This window comes from Salmo salar, chromosome 03, assembly GCF_965601325.2.
Source record: "Salmo salar chromosome 03, fSalSal1, whole genome shotgun sequence".
Taxonomy (NCBI): domain Eukaryota; kingdom Metazoa; phylum Chordata; class Actinopteri; order Salmoniformes; family Salmonidae; genus Salmo; species Salmo salar.
Genome location: NC_138293.1, coordinates 19,572,791 through 19,593,301, shown reverse-complemented (window position 1 = coordinate 19,593,301; position 20,511 = coordinate 19,572,791). Strand labels below are relative to the sequence as shown.

Sequence of the window (20,511 nt, the reverse complement as noted above, 5' to 3'; positions counted from 1 at the left end):
AGGGAGACCTGACCACTCTCCCTACCATAATACCTCTGTTTCTTTCTCTCTCTCCTCCCACCTGTCTCCCCTCTCAGTTTCGGTAAGCGTAAGGGCATCACGGTGAATGAGACGGCGGTGGTTTTGTATACCCAGCTGCTGACAGGCAGGAAGTATGTACCTGGGCAGAGCGGACAGGTGCACCTGGAGAAACAGTGGGCCAAGCAGACACTGCCCTTCCCCTACCAGACCATCGTCAAGGTAAGCACAGGCGCGTACACACACAGGAAGACCCACTACACACACACACGCACATGCTAGAGCTGGGCGTTATAGACGAAAATCCATACTGTGATGAATTGGTGTGATAAGGATAAATAAAACGTTTAAACATTAATGTTGGGGAATGATCCTTTAAATAATACTAGTCTGATGGTTGTAGCCATCAATTGTCCCATAAAAGTCACCCTTATTAGCAGACTTATTTCAAACTTTTCTCTGGTATAGGCTGCTTATCGTAATGAACAATATCAGGAAAGTGCCTACGATAAGGATGGTCGGTGTCACACACACAACTCTCTCTCCCTCAGGACATCAAAGCCTTTGACTCGTCGTCCACTCGCTTCAAGACTCTGGAGGAGCTGTTTCCCCCGACGACCACGGTTTTCATGGTGGGGAACCCCTACTACGGTGCCATGGGAGAGGTCGGTACAACTTTCTGTTTCCTGTCTCTACTTTAATGCCAGCTGTTGTTGTTTTCCATTACCCTTTCCTCCTCTTAAAAACAATAGTCCTGACGAAGCTAAATGTGTGGAGTCATGAAATGAGAAGCCTTTCATGCTTTTCCCCTTTGGTCACACAGGTGCAGGAGTCCAGTGATGTCATCAAAGAGGGACGGGTGCGGGTGGTGTTCACGGTGCCCTGTGAACCACCGATGGAATCCTTAATACAGAACCAGCATGTAAGTCATTCTCAAAACAACACCTCTCTCACACTCCTCCCCTGCCCCACCACATTACTAAACATGCACCCTTTCCAAGCTCACCCTCCTCTCTCTGTCTCTCTCTCTGTCTCTGTAGAAATACTGTGTAAAGTACAGTCCTGGCTACGTTCTGGCCTCACGCCTCGGCATCACCGGCTACCTCGTCTCCAGATTCTCTGGCAGCATCTTCGTCGGCAGAGGATCCAAGAAAAAGTGAGAGAACAATTTTCAGATGACAGCCTATTCTCTATTTGATTCACTACTGTTGATAATATAGGTTGGTTTGTATGTGTCTAATAAACCGTGTCTTCTGTTCTCCCTCCGTGTCTTCTGTTCTCCCTCCGTGTCTTCTGTTCTCCCTCCGTGTCTTCTGTTCTCCCTCCGTGTCTTCTGTTCTCGCTCCGTGTCTTCTGTTCTCCCTCCGTGTCTTCTGTTCTCCCTCCGTGTCTTCTGTTCTCCCTCCGTGTCTTCTGTTCTCCCTCCGTGTCTTCTGTTCTCCCTCCGTGTCTTCTGTTCTCGCTCCGTGTCTTCTGTTCTCCCTCCGTGTCTTCTGTTCTCCCTCCGTGTCTTCTGTTCTCCCTCCGTGTCTTCTGTTCTCCCTCCGTGTCTTCTGTTCTCGCTCCGTGTCTTCTGTTCTCGCTCCGTGTCTTCTGTTCTCCCTCCGTGTCTTCTGTTCTCCCTCCGTGTCTTCTGTTCTCCCTCCGTGTCTTCTGTTCTCGCTCCGTGTCTTCTGTTCTCCCTCCGTGTCTTCTGTTCTCCCTCCGTGTCTTCTGTTCTCCCTCCGTGTCTTCTGTTCTCCCTCCGTGTCTTCTGTTCTCGCTCCGTGTCTTCTGTTCTCCCTCCGTGTCTTCTGTTCTCCCTCCGTGTCTTCTGTTCTCCCTCCGTGTCTTCTGTTCTCCCTCCGTGTCTTCTGTTCTCCCTCCGTGTCTTCTGTTCTCCCTCCGTGTCTTCTGTTCTCGCTCCGTGTCTTCTGTTCTCCCTCCGTGTCTTCTGTTCTCCCTCCGTGTCTTCTGTTCTCCCTCCGTGTCTTCTGTTCTCCCTCCGTGTCTTCTGTTCTCCCTCCGTGTCTTCTGTTCTCGCTCCGTGTCTTCTGTTCTCCCTCCGTGTCTTCTGTTCTCCCTCCGTGTCTTCTGTTCTCGCGCTCCGTGTCTTCTGTTCTCGCTCCGTGTCTTCTGTTCTCCCTCCGTGTCTTCTGTTCTCCCTCCGTGTCTTCTGTTCTCGCTCCGTCCACAGTCCCCATGGGGAGCAGAAGGCTAACGTGGGTCTGAACCTGAAGTTCAATAAGAAGAATGAGGAGGTGCCAGGTTACACCAAGAGAACCGAGAAGGAGTGGCTCTATTCTGTCGCTGTGGAGGATCTGATGGCTGAGTACTTGGATAGGTGTGTGTGAAACGGCATTGTGTGTGTTATTATTAGTGTGTGTGTGCGTGTGTAACCTGCCTTGTGTGTCTCCTGTAGGTTTTCTGAGGTGTTTGACCTGGTGTCCAGGAACAGTCACGACGATGTCTTCTACGAGGACGACATCTGGCCCGGAGTGGACCAAAACGGGTAAACATATTCATGCATTTAACATTCATCATTTCCACTGTCATACAGTCAGGACAGTTAAACTTGTCTGCTTGCAACACTTACACACTTAACACTTGCATTCAGATGTTCTTAAACACTCATAGAAAACACTAGGAGTAAGTTGGTGTATAACGATGAAGTAGATCATAACAGTTCTAGTAATAGTGAGGGTAGTGGTGATGGTAGTGGTGATGGGGATGATTTTCCGGCAGGGCTGAGAGGGTGAAGGAGATCACTTCCTGGTTGAAGACCCACCCAGTCGCCGACATCGCCCGGGCGTCATGTGACCTGCAGATCCTGGACACGGCCATCGTGGAGCAGATCGAGGAGGAGGTGGCTAAGGTAACTAGGGGCTGTCAATCATTTATCTGTCTTCCCTCGGCTCTGTCATCAATATTCTCTGTCAATCATATATCAAGCATCCTTCACTCATGCTGCCAAACATACCCTCGTAAAACTGACTATCCTACCGATCCTTGACTTTGGCGATGTCATTTACAAAATAGCCTCCAACTCTACTCAGCAAATTGGATGCAGTCTATCACAGTGCCATCTGCTTTGTCACCAAAGCCCCATATACCACCCACCACTGCGACCTGTATGCTCTCGTTGGCTGGCCCTCGCTTCATATTCGTCACCAAACCCACTGGCTCCAGATCATCTATAAGTCTTTGCTAGGTAAAGCTCCACCTTATCTCAGCTCACTGGTCACCATGCAGCATCCACCCGTAGCACGCGCTCCAGCAGGTATATCTCACTGGTCAACCCCAAAGCCTATTCCTGCTTTGGCCGCCTCTCCTTCCAGTTCTCTGCTGCCAATGACTGGAAAGAACTGCAAAAATCACTGAAGTTGGAGACTCATATCTCCCTCACTAGCTTTAAGCACCAGCTGGCAGAGCAGCTCACAGATCACTGCACCTGTACACAGCCCATCAGGAAATAGCCCACCTACCTACCTCATCCCCATATTGTTATTTATTTTGTCGCTTCTTTGCACCCCAATATCTCTACTTGCACATCATCATCTGCACATCTATCACTCCAGTGTTAATGCTAAATTGTAATTATTTCGCCACAATGGCCTATTTATTGCCTTACCTCCCTAATCTTACTACATTTGCACACACTGTAAATAGATTTTTCAATTGTGTTATTGACTGTACGCTTGTTTATCCCATGTGTAACTCTGTGTTGTTGGTTGTGTCGCACTGCTTTGCTTTATCTTGGCCAGGTCGCAGTTGTAAATGAGAAGTTGTTCTCAACTGGCCTACCTGGTTAAATAAAGATGTCTACTCTTGCTGTGTTTTTCTATGTATCATCACCTCTACCCTTGTTTTTCTATCAGTGAATAAGGTGGATGGACACACACTACTCAACAAGCCCTTCCTTTACTGTCAATGATTCATTGACTTTCTTTTGTTAGTGTTCCTGTAGTCCCTCTAACCTCCCTCTGTCTCTCAGGTCAAGAAGAGCACCAAGAAAGTGCGTGTGACCGTGAAGCCACATTTACTCTTCAGGGTGAGCATGTCTGTTACCTGTGTGTGGAGAGGAAAATGTAGGACTTTGTCTGTGTCATATATAGTGGGTGACAAGGACATTAAAACCTCCATATTGGTCCAACACACAAAACTTCTCTAAATCCTGTAATGTGTGTGTGTGTGTGTGTGTCTCTCCAGCCCTTAGAGCAGCAGCACGGTGTGGTCCCTGACCCGGATGCAGAGTACCACCTGTTTGACCGGGTGGTCAACGTCAGAGAGAGCTTCTCTGTCCCCCTCGGCCTCAGAGGAACCATCATCGGCATCAAGGGAGGTGAGTAGTCACACACCCTCTGTCTGTTACGTCTCTCTCTCATATACAACACACCCGCTGTCTGTTACGTCTCTCTCTCATAAACAACACACCCTCTGTCTGTTACGTCTCTCTCTCTCTCATATACAACACACCCGCTGTCTGTTACGTCTCTCTCTCTCATATACAACACACCCGCTGTCTGTTACGTCTCACACTCATATACAACACACCCGCTGTCTGTTACGTCTCACACTCATATACAACACACCCGCTGTCTGTTACGTCTCTCTCTCTCATATACAACACACCCGCTGTCTGTTACGTCTCTCTCTCTCTCATATACAACACACCCGCTGTCTGTTACGTCTCTCTCTCTCATATACAACACACCCGCTGTCTGTTACGTCTCTCTCTCTCATATACAACACACCCGCTGTCTGTTACGTCTCTCTCTCTCTCATATACAACACACCCGCTGTCTGTTACGTCTCTCTCTCTCTCATATACAACACACCCGCTGTCTGTTACGTCTCTCTCTCTCTCATATACAACACACCCTCTGTCTGTTACGTCTCTCTCTCATATACAACACACCCGCTGTCTGTTACGTCTCTCTCTCTCATATACAACACACCCGCTGTCTGTTACGTCTCTCTCTCTCATATACAACACACCCTCTGTCTGTTACGTCTCTCTCTCATATACAACACACCCGCTGTCTGTTACGTCTCTCTCTCATATACAACACACCCTCTGTCTGTTACGTCTTTCTCTCTCTCATATACAACACACCCGCTGTCTGTTACGTCTCTCTCTCTCATATACAACACACCCGCTGTCTGTTACGTCTCTCTCTCTCTCTTATACAACACACCCGCTGTCTGTTACGTCTCTCTCTCTCTCATATACAACACACCCTCTGTCTGTTACGTCTCTCTCTCATATACAACACACCCGCTGTCTGTTACGTCTCTCTCTCTCATATACAACACACCCGCTGTCTGTTACGTCTCTCTCTCTCTCATATACAACACACCCGCTGTCTGTTACGTCTCTCTCTCTCTCATATACAACACACCCTCTGTCTGTTACGTCTCTCTCTCTCATATACAACACACCCGCTGTCTGTTACGTCTCTCTCTCTCATATACAACACACCCGCTGTCTGTTACGTCTCTCTCTCTCATATACAACACACCCTCTGTCTGTTACGTCTCTCTCTCATATACAACACACCCGCTGTCTGTTACGTCTCTCTCTCATATACAACACACCCGCTGTCTGTTACGTCTCTCTCTCATATACAACACACCCTCTGTCTGTTACGTCTCTCTCTCTCATATACAACACACCCTCTGTCTGTTACGTCTCTCTCTCTCATATACAACACACCCTCTGTCTGTTACGTCTCTCTCTCTCATATACAACACACCCGCTGTCTGTTACGTCTCTCTCTCTCTCATATACAACACACCCGCTGTCTGTTACGTCTCTCTCTCTCATATACAACACACCCGCTGTCTGTTACGTCTCTCTCTCTCATATACAACACACCCTCTGTCTGTTACGTCTCTCTCTCATATACAACACACCCGCTGTCTGTTACGTCTCTCTCTCATATACAACACACCCTCTGTCTGTTACGTCTTTCTCTCTCTCATATACAACACACCCGCTGTCTGTTACGTCTCTCTCATATACAACACACCCGCTGTCTGTTACGTCTCTCTCATATACAACACACCCGCTGTCTGTTACGTCTCTCTCTCTCTCATATACAACACACCCTCTGTCTGTTACGTCTCTCTCTCTCTCATATACAGCACACCCGCTGTCTGTTACGTCTCTCTCTCATATACAACACACCCGCTGTCTGTTACGTCTCACACTCATATACAACACACCCGCTGTCTGTTATGTCTCTCTCTCATATACAAACACCCGCTGTCTGTTACGTATCTCTCTCTCTCATATACAACACACCCGCTGTCTGTTACGTCTCTCTCTCTCATATACAACACACCCGCTGTCTGTTACGTCTCACACTCATATACAACACACCCGCTGTCTGTTACGTCTCTCTCTCTCTCATATACAACACACCCGCTGTCTGTTACGTCTCTCTCTCTCTCATATACAACACACCCGCTGTCTGTTACGTCTCTCTCTCTCATATACAACACACCCGCTGTCTGTTACGTCTCTCTCTCTCTCTTATACAACACACCCGCTGTCTGTTACGTCTCTCTCTCTCTCATATACAACACACCCTCTGTCTGTTACGTCTCTCTCTCATATACAACACACCCGCTGTCTGTTACGTCTCTCTCTCTCATATACAACACACCCGCTGTCTGTTACGTCTCTCTCTCTCTCATATACAACACACCCGCTGTCTGTTACGTCTCTCTCTCTCTCATATACAACACACCCTCTGTCTGTTACGTCTCTCTCTCTCATATACAACACACCCTCTGTCTGTTACGTCTCTCTCTCTCATATACAACACACCCTCTGTCTGTTACGTCTCTCTCTCATATACAACACACCCGCTGTCTGTTACGTCTCTCTCTCATATACAACACACCCGCTGTCTGTTACGTCTCTCTCTCTCATATACAACACACCCGCTGTCTGTTACGTCTCTCTCTCTCTCATATACAACACACCCGCTGTCTGTTACGTCTCTCTCTCTCTCATATACAACACACCCTCTGTCTGTTACGTCTCTCTCTCTCTCATATACAACACACCCGCTGTCTGTTACGTCTCTCTCTCTCTCATATACAACACACCCTCTGTCTGTTACGTCTCTCTCTCATATACAACACACCCGCTGTCTGTTACGTCTCTCTCTCTCTCATATACAACACACCCGCTGTCTGTTACGTCTCTCTCTCTCTCATATACAACACACCCTCTGTCTGTTACGTCTCTCTCTCATATACAACACACCCGCTGTCTGTTACGTCTCTCTCTCTCTCATATACAACACACCCGCTGTCTGTTATGTCTCTCTCTCATATACAACACACCCTCTGTCTGTTATGTCTCTCTCTCTCATATACAACACACCCTCTGTCTGTTACGTCTCTCTCTCATATACAACACACCCGCTGTCTGTTATGTCTCTCTCTCATATACAACACACCCTCTGTCTGTTACGTCTCTCTCTCTCATATACAACACACCCGCTGTCTGTTACGTCTCTCTCTCTCATATACAACACACCCGCTGTCTGTTACGTCTCTCTCTCTCATATACAACACACCCGCTGTCTGTTACGTCTCTCTCTCTCTCATATACAACACACCCGCTGTCTGTTACGTCTCTCTCTCTCTCATATACAACACACCCTCTGTCTGTTACGTCTCTCTCTCATATACAACACACCCTCTGTCTGTTACGTCTCACACTCATATACAACACACCCGCTGTCTGTTACGTCTCTCTCTCTCTTATACAACACACCCTCTGTCTGTTACGTCTCTCTCTCATATACAACACACCCGCTGTCTGTTACGTCTCTCTCTCATATACAACACACCCTCTGTCTGTTACGTCTCTCTCTCTCTCATATACAACACACCCTCTGTCTGTTTAGTCTCTCTCTCTCTCATATACAACACACCCGCTGTCTGTTACGTCTCTCTCTCTCATACACAACACACCCTCTGTCTGTTACGTCTCTCTCTCATATACAACACACCCGCTGTCTGTTACGTCTCTCTCTCATATACAACACACCCTCTGTCTGTTACGTCTCTCTCTCATATACAACACACCCTCTGTCTGTTACGTCTCTCTCTCATATACAACACACCCTCTGTCTGTTACGTCTCTCTCTCATATACAACACACCCTCTGTCTGTTACGTCTCTCTCTCTCTCATATACAACACACCCTCTGTCTGTTTAGTCTCTCTCTCTCTCATATACAACACACCCGCTGTCTGTTACGTCTCTCTCTCTCATACACAACACACCCTCTGTCTGTTACGTCTCTCTCTCATATACAACACACCCGCTGTCTGTTACGTCTCTCTCTCATATACAACACACCCTCTGTCTGTTACGTCTCTCTCTCATATACAACACACCCTCTGTCTGTTACGTCTCTCTCTCATATACAACACACCCTCTGTCTGTTACGTCTCTCTCTCATATACAACACACCCGCTGTCTGTTACGTCTCACACTCATATACAACACACCCGCTGTCTGTTACGTCTCTCTCTCATATACAACACACCCGCTGTCTGTTACGTCTCTCTCTCTCTCATATACAACACACCCGCTGTCTGTTACGTCTCACACTCATATACAACACACCCGCTGTCTGTTACGTCTCTCTCTCATATACAACACACCCGCTGTCTGTTACGTCTCTCTCTCTCTCATATACAACACACCCGCTGTCTGTTACGTCTCTCTCTCTCTCATATACAACACACCCGCTGTCTGTTACGTCTCTCTCTCTCTCATATACAACACACCCGCTGTCTGTTACGTCTCTCTCTCTCTCATATACAACACACCCGCTGTCTGTTACGTCTCTCTCTCTCTCATATACAACACAACCGCTGTCTGTTACGTCTCTCTCTCTCTCATATACAACACACCCGCTGTCTGTTATGTCTCTCTCTCTCTCATATACAACACACCCGCTGTCTGTTACGTCTCTCTCTCTCATATACAACACACCCGCTGTCTGTTACGTCTCTCTCTCTCTCATATACAACACACCCGCTGTCTGTTACGTCTCTCTCTCATATACAACACACCCTCTGTCTGTTACGTCTCTCTCTCTCATATACAACACACCCTCTGTCTGTTACGTCTCTCTCTCATATACAACACACCCGCTGTCTGTTACGTCTCTCTCTCATATACAACACACCCTCTGTCTGTTACGTCTCTCTCTCTCATATACAACACATCCGCTGTCTGTTATGTCTCTCTCTCTCTCATATACAACACACCCGCTGTCTGTTACGTCTCTCTCTCTCATATACAACACACCCGCTGTCTGTTACGTCTCTCTCTCTCTCATATACAACACACCCGCTGTCTGTTACGTCTCTCTCTCATATACAACACACCCTCTGTCTGTTACGTCTCTCTCTCTCATATACAACACACCCTCTGTCTGTTACGTCTCTCTCTCTCATATACAACACACCCGCTGTCTGTTACGTCTCTCTCTCATATACAACACACCCTCTGTCTGTTACGTCTCTCTCTCATATACAACACACCCTCTGTCTGTTACGTCTCTCTCTCTCATATACAACACACCCGCTGTCTGTTACGTCTCTCTCTCTCTCATATACAACACACCCGCTGTCTGTTACGTTTCTCTCTCTCTCATATACAACACACCCGCTGTCTGTTACGTCTCTCTCTCTCTCTCTCTCTCTCATATACAACACACCCTCTGTCTGTTACGTCTCTCTCTCTCTCATATACAACACACCCGCTGTCTGTTACGTCTCTCTCTCTCTCATATACAACACACCCGCTGTCTGTTACGTCTCTCTCTCTCTCATATACAACACACACGCTGTCTGTTACGTCTCTCTCTCTCTCATATACAACACACCCGCTGTCTGTTACGTCTCTCTCTCTCTCATATATACAACACACCCTCTGTCTGTTTAGTCTCTCTCTCTCTCATATACAACACACCCGCTGTCTGTTACGTCTCTCTCTCTCATATACAACACACCCTCTGTCTGTTACGTCTCTCTCTCTCTCTCTCATATACAACACACCCTCTGTCTGTTACGTCTCTCTCTCTCTCATATACAACACACCCTCTGTCTGTTACGTCTCTCTCTCTCATATACAACACACCCTCTGTCTGTTACGTCTCTCTCTCTCATATCCAACACACCCGCTGTCTGTTACGTCTCTCTCTCTCATATACAACACACCCGCTTTCTGTTACGTATCTCTCTCATATACAACACACCCTCTGTCTGTTACGTCTCTCTCTCTCTCATATACAACACACCCTCTGTCTGTTACGTCTCTCTCTCTCTCATATACAACACACCCTCTGTCTGTTACGTCTCTCTCTCTCTCATATACAACACACCCTCTGTCTGTTACGTCTCTCTCTCTCTCATATACAACACACCCTCTGTCTGTTACGTCTCTCTCTCTCATATACAACACACCCGCTGTCTGTTACGTCTCTCTCTCTCATATACAACACACCCGCTGTCTGTTACGTCTCTCTCTCTCATATACAACACACCCGCTGTCTGTTACGTCTCTAAAGCGATGTTAACCTCTCTCCCGTGGCAGCTGATCGGGAGGCTGAGGTGTTGTATGAGGTAGTGTTTGATGAAGAGTTTGCTGGGGGACTTACTATCAGGTACAGTCTGTCTGTGTTCAAGTGTTTCAGGCCTTGACTATAAACATATTTTCTTTTAGGTTATGTGTTTTATATGCCAAGTACCTGTGTTTTGTGACTGTGGTCTGTTGCCTGATCTGACTGTTGTTCTGGGTGACTGTAATCTGCCTGACCGTGGTCTGTTGCCTGACCGTGGTGTCTGTTGCCTGACCGTGGTGTCTGTTGCCTGACCGTGGTGTCTGTTGCCTGACCGTGGTGTCTGTTGCCTGACCGTGGTGTCTGTTGCCTGACCGTGCGGTCTGTTGCCTGACCGTGCGGTCTGTTGCCCGACTAGGTGTGCGTCGGGCCGTGGCTACAGGCTGCCTCCGTGTGCCTTAATCAACTTGAGCCATGGATGCCGCTTTGAGCAGGGTTCCCACAAACTGACCGCCATCGTCAAGCCCCAGCCCGCCGCCGCCTCCCACCACTCACACAACAAGGAACAGCTGTCTGGGCTCAACCACTCACCACGCTCACCCTTCATACCCACACAGGTAGGATCGGAGTAGAGCAAATTACACCTGTACTCATGTCACACACACACACTCACACACACACACACACACACACACACTCAAATAAGAATGGGTTAAATCTCTCACTCATTAGACTAAACCAGAATAGATCCTAGTGAATCGCCTCCAACTTTCTCTGTTTCTCACATTTTCCATGCATATCTCCCCCTCTCTGTATGTCTTGATGGAAACAACTTTTCGCCCTCTCACCCTCTCCCTCTCGCCCTCTCCCTCTCTCCATCTCCCTGTCTCCATCTCCCTGTCTCCATCTCCCTGTCTCCATCTCCCTGTCTCCATCTCCCTGTCTCCATCTCCCTGTCTCCATCTCCCTGTCTCCATCTCCCTGTCTCCATCTCCCTGTCTCCATCTCCCTGTCTCCATCTCCCTGTCTCCCTCTCTCCATCTCCCTCTCTCCATCTCTCTCTCTCTCTCCCTCTCTCTCGCCCTCTCCCCATCGCCCACTCTTTCTCTCTCTCCCCCTCTGTCTCTCTCTCCCCCTCTGTCTCTCTCTCCCCCGCTGTCTCTCTCTCCCCCGCTGTCTCTCTCTCCCCCTCTGTCTCTCTCTCCCCCTCTGTCTCTCTCTCCCCCTCTCTCTCTCTCCCCCTCTGTCTCTCTCTCCCCCTCTGTCTCTCTCTCCCCCTCTGTCTCCCTCTTTGTCTGTTTCTCTCTGTCTCCCTCTTTGCCTGTTTCTCTCAGCAGCAGAACGGCAGACAAAACAACATTCTCAGGGCAGAAACTCAGGGGAACAAAAATGTGCACCACAATGCCCTCAGCCAGAAACACCAGCCGACGGTAAGTCTGTGTTTGTTCTCTCTGGCTCTCTCTCTCTGTGTTTGTTCTCTCTGGCTCTCTCTCTCTGTGTTTGTTCTCTCTGGCTCTCTCTCTCTGTGTTTGTTCTCTCTGGCTCTCTCTCTCTGTGTTTGTTCTCTCTGGCTCTCTCTCTCTGTGTTTGTTCTCTCTGGCTCTCTCTCTCTGTGTTTGTTCTCTCTGGCTCTCTCTCTCTGTGTTTGTTCTCTCTGGCTCTCTCTCTCTGTGTTTGTTCTCTCTGGCTCTCTCTCTCTGTGTTTGTTCTCTCTGGCTCTCTCTCTCTGTGTTTGTTCTCTCTGGCTCTCTCTCTCTGTGTTTGTTCTCTCTGGCTCTCTCTCTCTGTGTTTGTTCTCTCTGGCTCTCTCTCTCTGTGTTTGTTCTCTCTGGCTCTCTCTCTCTGTGTTTGTTCTCTCTGGCTCTCTCTCTCTGTGTTTGTTCTCTCTGGCTCTCTCTCTCTGTGTTTGTTCTCTCTGGCTCTCTCTCTCTGTGTTTGTTCTCTCTGGCTCTCTCTCTCTGTGTTTGTTCTCTCTGGCTCTCTCTCTCTGTGTTTGTTCTCTCTGGCTCTCTCTCTCTGTGTTTGTTCTCTCTGGCTCTCTCTCTCTGTGTTTGTTCTCTCTGGCTCTCTCTCTCTGTGTTTGTTCTCTCTGGCTCTCTCTCTCTGTGTTTGTTCTCTCTGGCTCTCTCTCTCTGTGTTTGTTCTCTCTGGCTCTCTCTCTCTGTGTTTGTTCTCTCTGGCTCTCTCTCTCTGTGTTTGTTCTCTCTGGCTCTCTCTCTCTGTGTTTGTTCTCTCTGGCTCTCTCTCTCTGTGTTTGTTCTCTCTGGCTCTCTCTCTCTGTGTTTGTTCTCTCTGGCTCTCTCTCTCTGTGTTTGTTCTCTCTCCTCTCTGGCTCTCTCTCTCTGTGTTTGTTCTCTCTGGCTCTCTCTCTCTGTGTTTGTTCTCTCTGGCTCTCTCTCTCTGTGTTTGTTCTCTCTGGCTCTCTCTCTCTGTGTTTGTTCTCTCTCCTCTCTGGCTCTCTCTCTCTGTGTTTGTTCTCTCTCCTCTCTGGCTCTCTCTCTCTGTGTTTGTTCTCTCTCCTCTCTGGCTCTCTCTCTCTGTGTTTGAGTTTTTCTCTACAATGCCACATTTCTCTGTGGTGGAGTGTGTAACATCAATCTCTCTGTGGGTGCAGGGTAAAGATGAGGAGTTCAGTAATGTGTGGCAGTCTCTGCAGAGTTCTGGAATGCCCCAGAAACCACCAGCCCACTGGCAACAAAACAATGTGAGTCCATTCATAAGTGTGTCTGTACCAGTGTCATTGTGAAGTGTTGCCATACTCACATTGTGAGTGTAGTAGTGTTTATTGTTGTTTTTGTTTGTGTGTGACTAAAGCTATTGTACATCTCTGTGTGTGTCTGTCCCCAGGCGTGTAATTCTGCCTGGGGTCCAGGGTCTCCTGGACAGGAAGGGCAGTTCCAGGGGCAACAGGGCAGGAACCAACCCCATAGTCAACAACAACAACCCCCCAAACCTGTAAGTCACCATTTCATTCTAACGTTTGAACCCTTATGCACCTACATCCCTAACCTTTGAACCCTACACATTCCTAAACATCGAACCACATCTCTTTGGTCCTTACTTTAGCTCCCATCATCACCTCCAGCTGTAGACCAATAGCAGACAGTGACCAGGGTCCTCAGCAGGCAGCTTAGCCAGTGGAGTCAGGACTACAAATGAAATGAAACTAGTCAATAAAATGCACTTTGTGACAGCTGATTTCAGTGTAGTGTTTATTACCGAGGCTGTGTGTCGGGTTTATTAACGGGCTGTGTGTAGGGTTTATTAACGAGGCTGTATGTAGGGTTTATTAACGGGCTGTGTGTAGGGTTTATTACCGAGGCTGTGTGTAGGGTTTATTAACGAGGCTGTGTGTAGGGTTTATTAACGAGGCTGTGTGTAGGGTTTATTAACGAGGCTGTGTGTAGGGTTTATTAACGAGGCTGTATGTAGGGTTTATTAACGAGGCTGTATGTAGGGTTTATTAACGAGGCTGTGTGTAGGGTTTATTAACGAGGCTGTGTGTAGGGTTTATTAACGAGGATGTGTGTAGGGTTTATTAACGAGGATGTGTGTAGGGTTTATTAACGAGGCTGTGTGTAGGGTTTATTACAAGGCTGTGTGTCGGGTTTATTACCGAGGCTGTGTGTCGGGTTTATTACCGAGGCTGTGTGTCGGGTGTATTTACGAGGCTGTGTATGGGGTGTATTTACGAGGCTGTGTGTGGGGTGTATTTACGAGGCTGTGTGTGGGGTGTATTTACGAGGCTGTGTGTGGGGTGTATTTACGAGGCTGTGTGTGGGGTGTATTTACGAGGCTGTGTATGGGGTGTATTTACGAGGCTGTGTATGGGGTGTATTTACGAGGCTGTGTGTGGGGTGTATTTACGAGGCTGTGTGTGGGGTGTATTTACGAGGCTGTGTGTGGGGTGTATTTACGAGGCTGTGTGTGGGGTGTATTTACGAGGCTGTGTGTGGGGTGTATTTACGAGGCTGTGTGTGGGGTGTATTTACGAGGCTGTGTGTGGGGTGTATTTACGAGGCTGTGTGTGGGGTGTATTTACGAGGCTGTGTGTGGGGTGTATTTACGAGGCTGTGTGTGGGGTGTATTTACGAGGCTGTGTGTGGGGTGTATTTACGAGCCTGTGTGTGGGGTGTATTTACGAGGCTGTGTGTGGATGAAATAACATTTTGATGTTATCGGGAGATGAAGTGAGAGAGAGAGGGAGTTGAGATTTTTCTTATTTTTTATTGTTGAAAGATGTCAATGTGTGTTCTGTGAAGGGAAATGAGGTGTGTGTGTAAAACTTCATGTTGTTTTATAGGGCCCAGCAGGAAGTATCAGACTGCTGAAGAGAAATGAAGATGTCAACACTCTGTTTCCTGCTCAGAACGCCACAAAGAAGGTACACACACATATATATGTATGTATGTATATGTGTACACACACACCATCTTACCCACCTGTCTCCAGCAAACAGAGTTTGAGGAGTTGATCGCCAACCTGAAGATCACCAAGGGCAACGAGCCAACGAGCCAATCGGAGGAGCCGCTGTCTCCACAGTCATTCGCTATGGTGGGTACTAGACTTGTACAGTCACTGGTCGGTGTTATACTGTGGTGCACTCAGGGTCCTTATCAAACTCTTCAATTACATTTATCCACTCATTCCTTGTGGTTTGTTGTAGGCTAATTGTGATTGGTTGTTCTCCTGTGTGTAGAAGGGGACTCTGGCCCTGAAGGAGATGCTGAACATTGGCTCTGCCCCTGACTCCACTAGTCTCTCCTCCTCCAACACACAGCAGCAGAACAGGAGAAGACCCACCAAGAAACTGGGTGAGTGGAAATACAGGGTTAACTACATGTTTAGATACAGGTGGAGCTATAATACAAATATTAAACCAGTTTTTCATCATTCCCCTTCTCGTCCTTACACATATTTCCTTTCAACTGTCCTTTCTCCCTCCTTCCACCTCTCCCCATATCACCCTCCCTCCTCTCTTTTCATCCACTCTCTCCTTCTACCCTCATCCTCTCCACCTCCACCCTCTGTCTGTCTCAGCGGCGAGGATGGGAGACTTAGTGTTACCTGTGGCTGCAGCAGCAGTCCCTCCCCTGCAGGCCCACCAGCCCTCCTCCATGTGTCCCAGTGTGGCCTCAGAGCTGGCTAGGATCTGTATAGGTCTGGGCATGGCCCCACCTGACTTCACCTTCATACGCAGCAGACAGGTGAGGCACACACACACACACACGCATGTAGCAGACACACATATAGTAGGCAAGTACACACGGATGTTACATGAGCACACACACATGCAAGAAGCTGGAACACACACACAGTGTTGTCATATTGTGGGCATATCCTTTTGCAACCTCCCTACAGTATCTCTCTGTTTCCCAGCTGTTTCCTGTCTAAGTCCACCTCCATTATGCGTCTTCCTGTCTCTCTCAGGGTTTGATGGTGTGCCAGGTGAAGCTCTCCAGTGGTCTGCTTGTCCACGGTCCTCAGAGTCACTCTGAGAACGAAGCCAAAGAGAAGGCAGCTCTCTTCGCCCTGCAGCGCCTTGTGAGTGTGGTGTGTGTCCCTACTGTACTTCTGCACGATCTGTGTGTGCACGTGCATGCCAAACTGTCTGTTTATTATTTTATTGTGTGTATTTTACTAATGTCTCCTATACTTCAGTGTTTTAACCTCTCTCTCCGTCTCCTGTAGAATTCGGTGGGATCTGGGTTCCCCATGCCTCCGCCTCTGTTCTCCGGGGTCGGCCAGATAAGAGGACCGCCCATGGGACCCATGCCTAACGTATTCGGCCAATCAGGTGAGACCTGCCGTCATGTGTGGCGTCTATATTGATACTAAAGTAGACTGTATCAGTACGACCTCTCTGGGTGTAGTTCTTCTGAATACTGGATGTGAACCCGTTCTCCCTCCAGGTGGTCTGTTAATCCCTCCTCAGGGGTATGGTCCTCTCCACTGGGGCATGCCCCTCCCGCCCCACCAGGGACAGCCCTTCTACGGGGGCACCTTCCCTGGCGCCCGGCCCCAGGCACCCTCCGTCCCCATCGGCTCACACAACCAGTTTGTCCCCCTGCAGGTAGGAGCTCCAGAACCTGTTTTCTATGGGTCACACCAGAACCTGTTTCTACGGTTCACACCAGAACCTGTTTCTACGGTTCACACCAGAACCTGTTTCTACGGTTCACACCAGAACCTGTTTCTACGGGTCACACCAGAACCTGTTTCTACGGTTCACACCAGAACCTGTTTCTACGGTTCACACCAGAACCTGTTTCTACGGTTCACACCAGAACCTGTTTCTACGGTTCACACCAGAACCTGTTTCTACGGTTCACACCAGAACCTGTTTCTACGGGTCACACCAGAACCTGTTTCTACGGTTCACACCAGAACCTGTTTCTACGGTTCACACCAGAACCTGTTTCTACGGTTCACACCAGAACCTGTTTCTATGGTTCACATTAACCTCTTGGGGCTAGGTGGGACGCTAGCGTGCCACCCGTGGTGCACTCCATCAACAGCAGGTGCATTTCAAGAGCGGCAAATTTGAATCCAAATAAATGTCAAAATTCAAATTTTTCAAAAATACAACTATGTTACACCATTTGAAAGATAAACATCTCCTTAATCTAACCACGTTTTACGATTTCAAAAAGGTTTTACGGCGAAAGCATAAATTTAGAGTATGTTAGGACAGTACATTTACAAGAGTTGTGTGTAATGTTTTGTCAAGTCAAAGACAAAACCATAAAACCAGCTAAAATGATGCACTAACCTTTTACAATCTCCATCAGATGACACTCCTAGGACATTATGTTAGACAATGCATGCATTTTTAGTTCTATCAAGTTCATATTTATATACAAAAACAGCGTTTTACTATGGCATTGATGTTGAGGAAATCGTTTCCCTCCAATAACCGGCAGTCAAGTCAGCGTCAGAAATTAAATAATTAAAATTAGAAAACATTGGTAAAATATTATATTGTCATTTAAAGAATTATAGATTTACATCTCTTGAACGCAATCAACTTGCCAGATTTAAAAATAACCTTACTGGGAAATCACACTTTGCAATAATCTGAGCACTGCGCCCAGAAAAATACGCGTTGCGATACAGACTAGACGTCATGTTGGGGAGATCTAAAATCGAAAATACTATGTAAATAATCCATTACCTTTGATTCTCTTCATCAGATGTCACTTCCAGGTATCACAGGTCCATAACGAATGTAGTTTTGTTCAAAAAAGCTCATCATTTATGTCCAAAAATCTCCGTCTCGTTAGCACATGATGTAAGCCAGCCGGACTTCTCGTCATGAACGAGGGGAAAAAATATATTTCCGTTCGTTCAAACATGTCAAACGTTGTATAGCATAAATCATTAGGGCCTTTTTTAACCAGAACATGAATAATATTCAAGGTGGACGAATGCATACTCTTTTATAACGTATTGGAACGAGGGTACCCAACATGAACTAGCGCGCCAGGTGTCTAATGGGACATCACCGTTCCATGGCTCTTGTTCGGTCAGATCTCCCTCCAGAAGACTCAAAACACTTTGTAAAGGCTGGTGACATCTAGTGGAAGCAATAGGAAGTGCCAAAATATTCCTAAACCCCTGTGTTTTTCAATGGGATAGGTTTAAAGTCAATACAACACATCAGGTATCCACTTCCTGTCAGAAAATGTCTCAGGGTTTTGCCTGCCAAATGAGTTCTGTTATACTCACAGACACCATTCAAACAGTTTTGGAAACTTTAGAGTGTTTTCTATCCATATATAATAAGTATATGCATATTCTAGTTACTGGGTAGGATTAGTAACCAGATTAAATCGGGTACATTTTTTTTATCCAGACGTGCAAATGCTGCCCCCTAGACCCAACAGGTTAAATATGGTTCAGCTCAACCCAGTTTTTGATTATTAACTGTGTGTGTGTTCCCACACAATCCTAACCTCTATATTCTGACCTCTGTCAGGTGACTAAGAAGCGCGTGTCATCAGGCAAGAAGCCACAAGAGTTCTACAATGCGGCTCACATGGCGAGGAACCAAGCCCCAAGTAACAAAGCCCAGTCTGACTCCCAACCGTCCCTATCCCCGGCCCCCTCGGCACCCCCTGCAGCCCCCATCACACCCCCAAAGACCACCCAGGACCCCCCTGAGATGGCTGGGACCCCCTCCACGCCACAGACACCACGCCAGAACCCAGGCCATGGCCACACCCCCAGCTCTGCCTCCAAGAGGAAACACAGGAAACTGGCGGTCAACTTCGAAGTGGCCAAAGTCCAAGAATGATCCGCTTCCTCCTCTGCTTGGGTGTTGGTTTTTAAGATGGTATTATCATGGTCCTGGTCTCAAATGGAACCCTGTGTGCTGCCCTACTTTTGACCAGAGCCCTATGTAGTTCCCCTATGGGGCTGTACTCAAAAGTAGTGCATTAGATGAGGAATATGGTGTCATTGGGCTTCCATTTGAGATGCAGCCACAGTAACGACCAGGGGGGAGGAAGAAGGAGGGCCCCCCACCCAAGGCAATAAGGACTGATAAGTCACAATGACGTTTGCATCATGTTTGTAAGATGGGTCACTGTTGTCCCCAGTCTCTCCACACGCTGTGGTATGTGGTGTCCTAGTTGGTCCGTTTATGATTGGAGCTTGGAATCAAGGGGTTAATCTCTTTTAATTATTTTCCCTCTGTTTGTATTCTCCATCTTAAGCCAAATGTTAGGCTCTTTTATTAAGGTCATTAGATTTTTGTCACAATTATGTATTTTAAGGTCTATTTTATGGTTTCTAATCGCTGACACAACAAATAACAGTTCGACATTCTGACTTGTGTCAAGCAAAATTTAGGATCACAAATGTATTCGGACACGCATAAAGACAACACAAACACATCACTATGACAAAATGATTGACATTTCTTCTCTACATTGTAACACAAAAACACCAAATTTCTTCCCTCCATTAAGACTTGGCTCAGTCAGCTAACCGGTCCTGGTAATGTCCCAAAGCAGACCATTTTCATTTGATTTCAAACTGATTTGCTGCTGTTAGTTTGTTTTTAAAATATTTTTGCCCTCCACATTTCAATCTATGGATTTTATGCCTAGGCACCCTTTTGAAGATTTATTTGTAAACTATAAATGTTTTGTTGTTGCAGAGAGTACCAAGGCTGAATCATTACCTTGTAACCCACATGTACAGCTGCTTGAGTTTTACGAGCATGTTTTTGGGGCTCTCCCCACCACTTTAAACAGTGAGCCGATCTACTGAGTTCTGTCTCTCCGTGGGTTTTTAAACATCTGTACCGAAGCACACCTGTTGTACGTCATATTGTTTTCTTTCAGAATGAATTTGAGAGCTTGTATAAGAAAACCCCTCAAATACACCCCCCCATCTTAAAGTAAGTTATGGAAATGGGACTTGCTCTTTTCATGCTGGGACGTGCTGTACATATCCATTGAATAAAGAAATCTTTTGTTACCATGGCGTCGATAAATGTGTGTTTGTCAGTTTATTTTGTCATGGGTTTGAGTGGTAAAGGCATGCGTAACTCATGTGTACAGTAGGCCTGTATGTCTGTGTGAACATTGTAAGACGGCTACATTAAATAACCTGTATGTATACGTTTATGACGGTTTTTACAAACCACTCATGTCTTGCAGGAATTGATTTACATGTGACGTCGTACCAGTACATACAGTGAGGGGGAAAAGTATTTGATCCCCTGCTGATTTTGGACGTTTGCCCACTTAGAAAGGATCAGTCTATAATTTTAATGGTAGGTTTCTTTGAACAGTGAGAGACAGAATAACAACAAAGAAATCCAGAAAAACGCATGTCCAATTTTTTTAGCATTTTAGTGAGGGAAATAAGTATTTGACCCCTCTGCAAAATATGACTTAGTACTT

The 20,511-nt window shown here is 47.1% G+C and overlaps 1 protein-coding gene across 3 annotated transcripts in view; it reads left to right on the top strand.

Moving 5' to 3' along the window:
- LOC106599575 (5'-3' exoribonuclease 1) overlaps positions 1-20,099 on the top strand; it is a 39,323-nt gene extending 19,224 nt beyond the window's left edge. The window contains exons 20-41 of one of the 3 annotated variants that reach the window (XM_014190865.2): positions 78-240; positions 570-683; positions 842-940; positions 1,059-1,174; positions 2,195-2,341; positions 2,420-2,509; positions 2,743-2,872; positions 3,992-4,048; positions 4,207-4,339; positions 10,633-10,702; positions 11,016-11,214; positions 11,935-12,027; positions 13,212-13,301; positions 13,445-13,552; positions 14,901-14,981; positions 15,050-15,151; positions 15,297-15,411; positions 15,638-15,804; positions 16,028-16,150; positions 16,289-16,394; positions 16,510-16,670; positions 18,576-20,099. In XM_014190865.2, the coding sequence (XP_014046340.1) occupies positions 78-240; positions 570-683; positions 842-940; positions 1,059-1,174; positions 2,195-2,341; positions 2,420-2,509; positions 2,743-2,872; positions 3,992-4,048; positions 4,207-4,339; positions 10,633-10,702; positions 11,016-11,214; positions 11,935-12,027; positions 13,212-13,301; positions 13,445-13,552; positions 14,901-14,981; positions 15,050-15,151; positions 15,297-15,411; positions 15,638-15,804; positions 16,028-16,150; positions 16,289-16,394; positions 16,510-16,670; positions 18,576-18,893 (2,782 nt within the window). In that variant the 3' untranslated portion in view covers positions 18,894-20,099. Of the gene's footprint in view, positions 1-77; positions 241-569; positions 684-841; positions 941-1,058; positions 1,175-2,194; positions 2,342-2,419; positions 2,510-2,742; positions 2,873-3,991; positions 4,049-4,206; positions 4,340-10,632; positions 10,703-11,015; positions 11,215-11,931; positions 12,028-13,211; positions 13,302-13,444; positions 13,553-14,900; positions 14,982-15,049; positions 15,152-15,296; positions 15,412-15,637; positions 15,805-16,027; positions 16,151-16,288; positions 16,395-16,509; positions 16,671-18,575 lie in introns of all 3 variants that reach the window. The other 2 variants (XM_014190866.2, XM_014190864.2) reach the window with 2 other exon arrangements.
- The last annotated feature ends 412 nt before the right edge of the window (positions 20,100-20,511 follow it).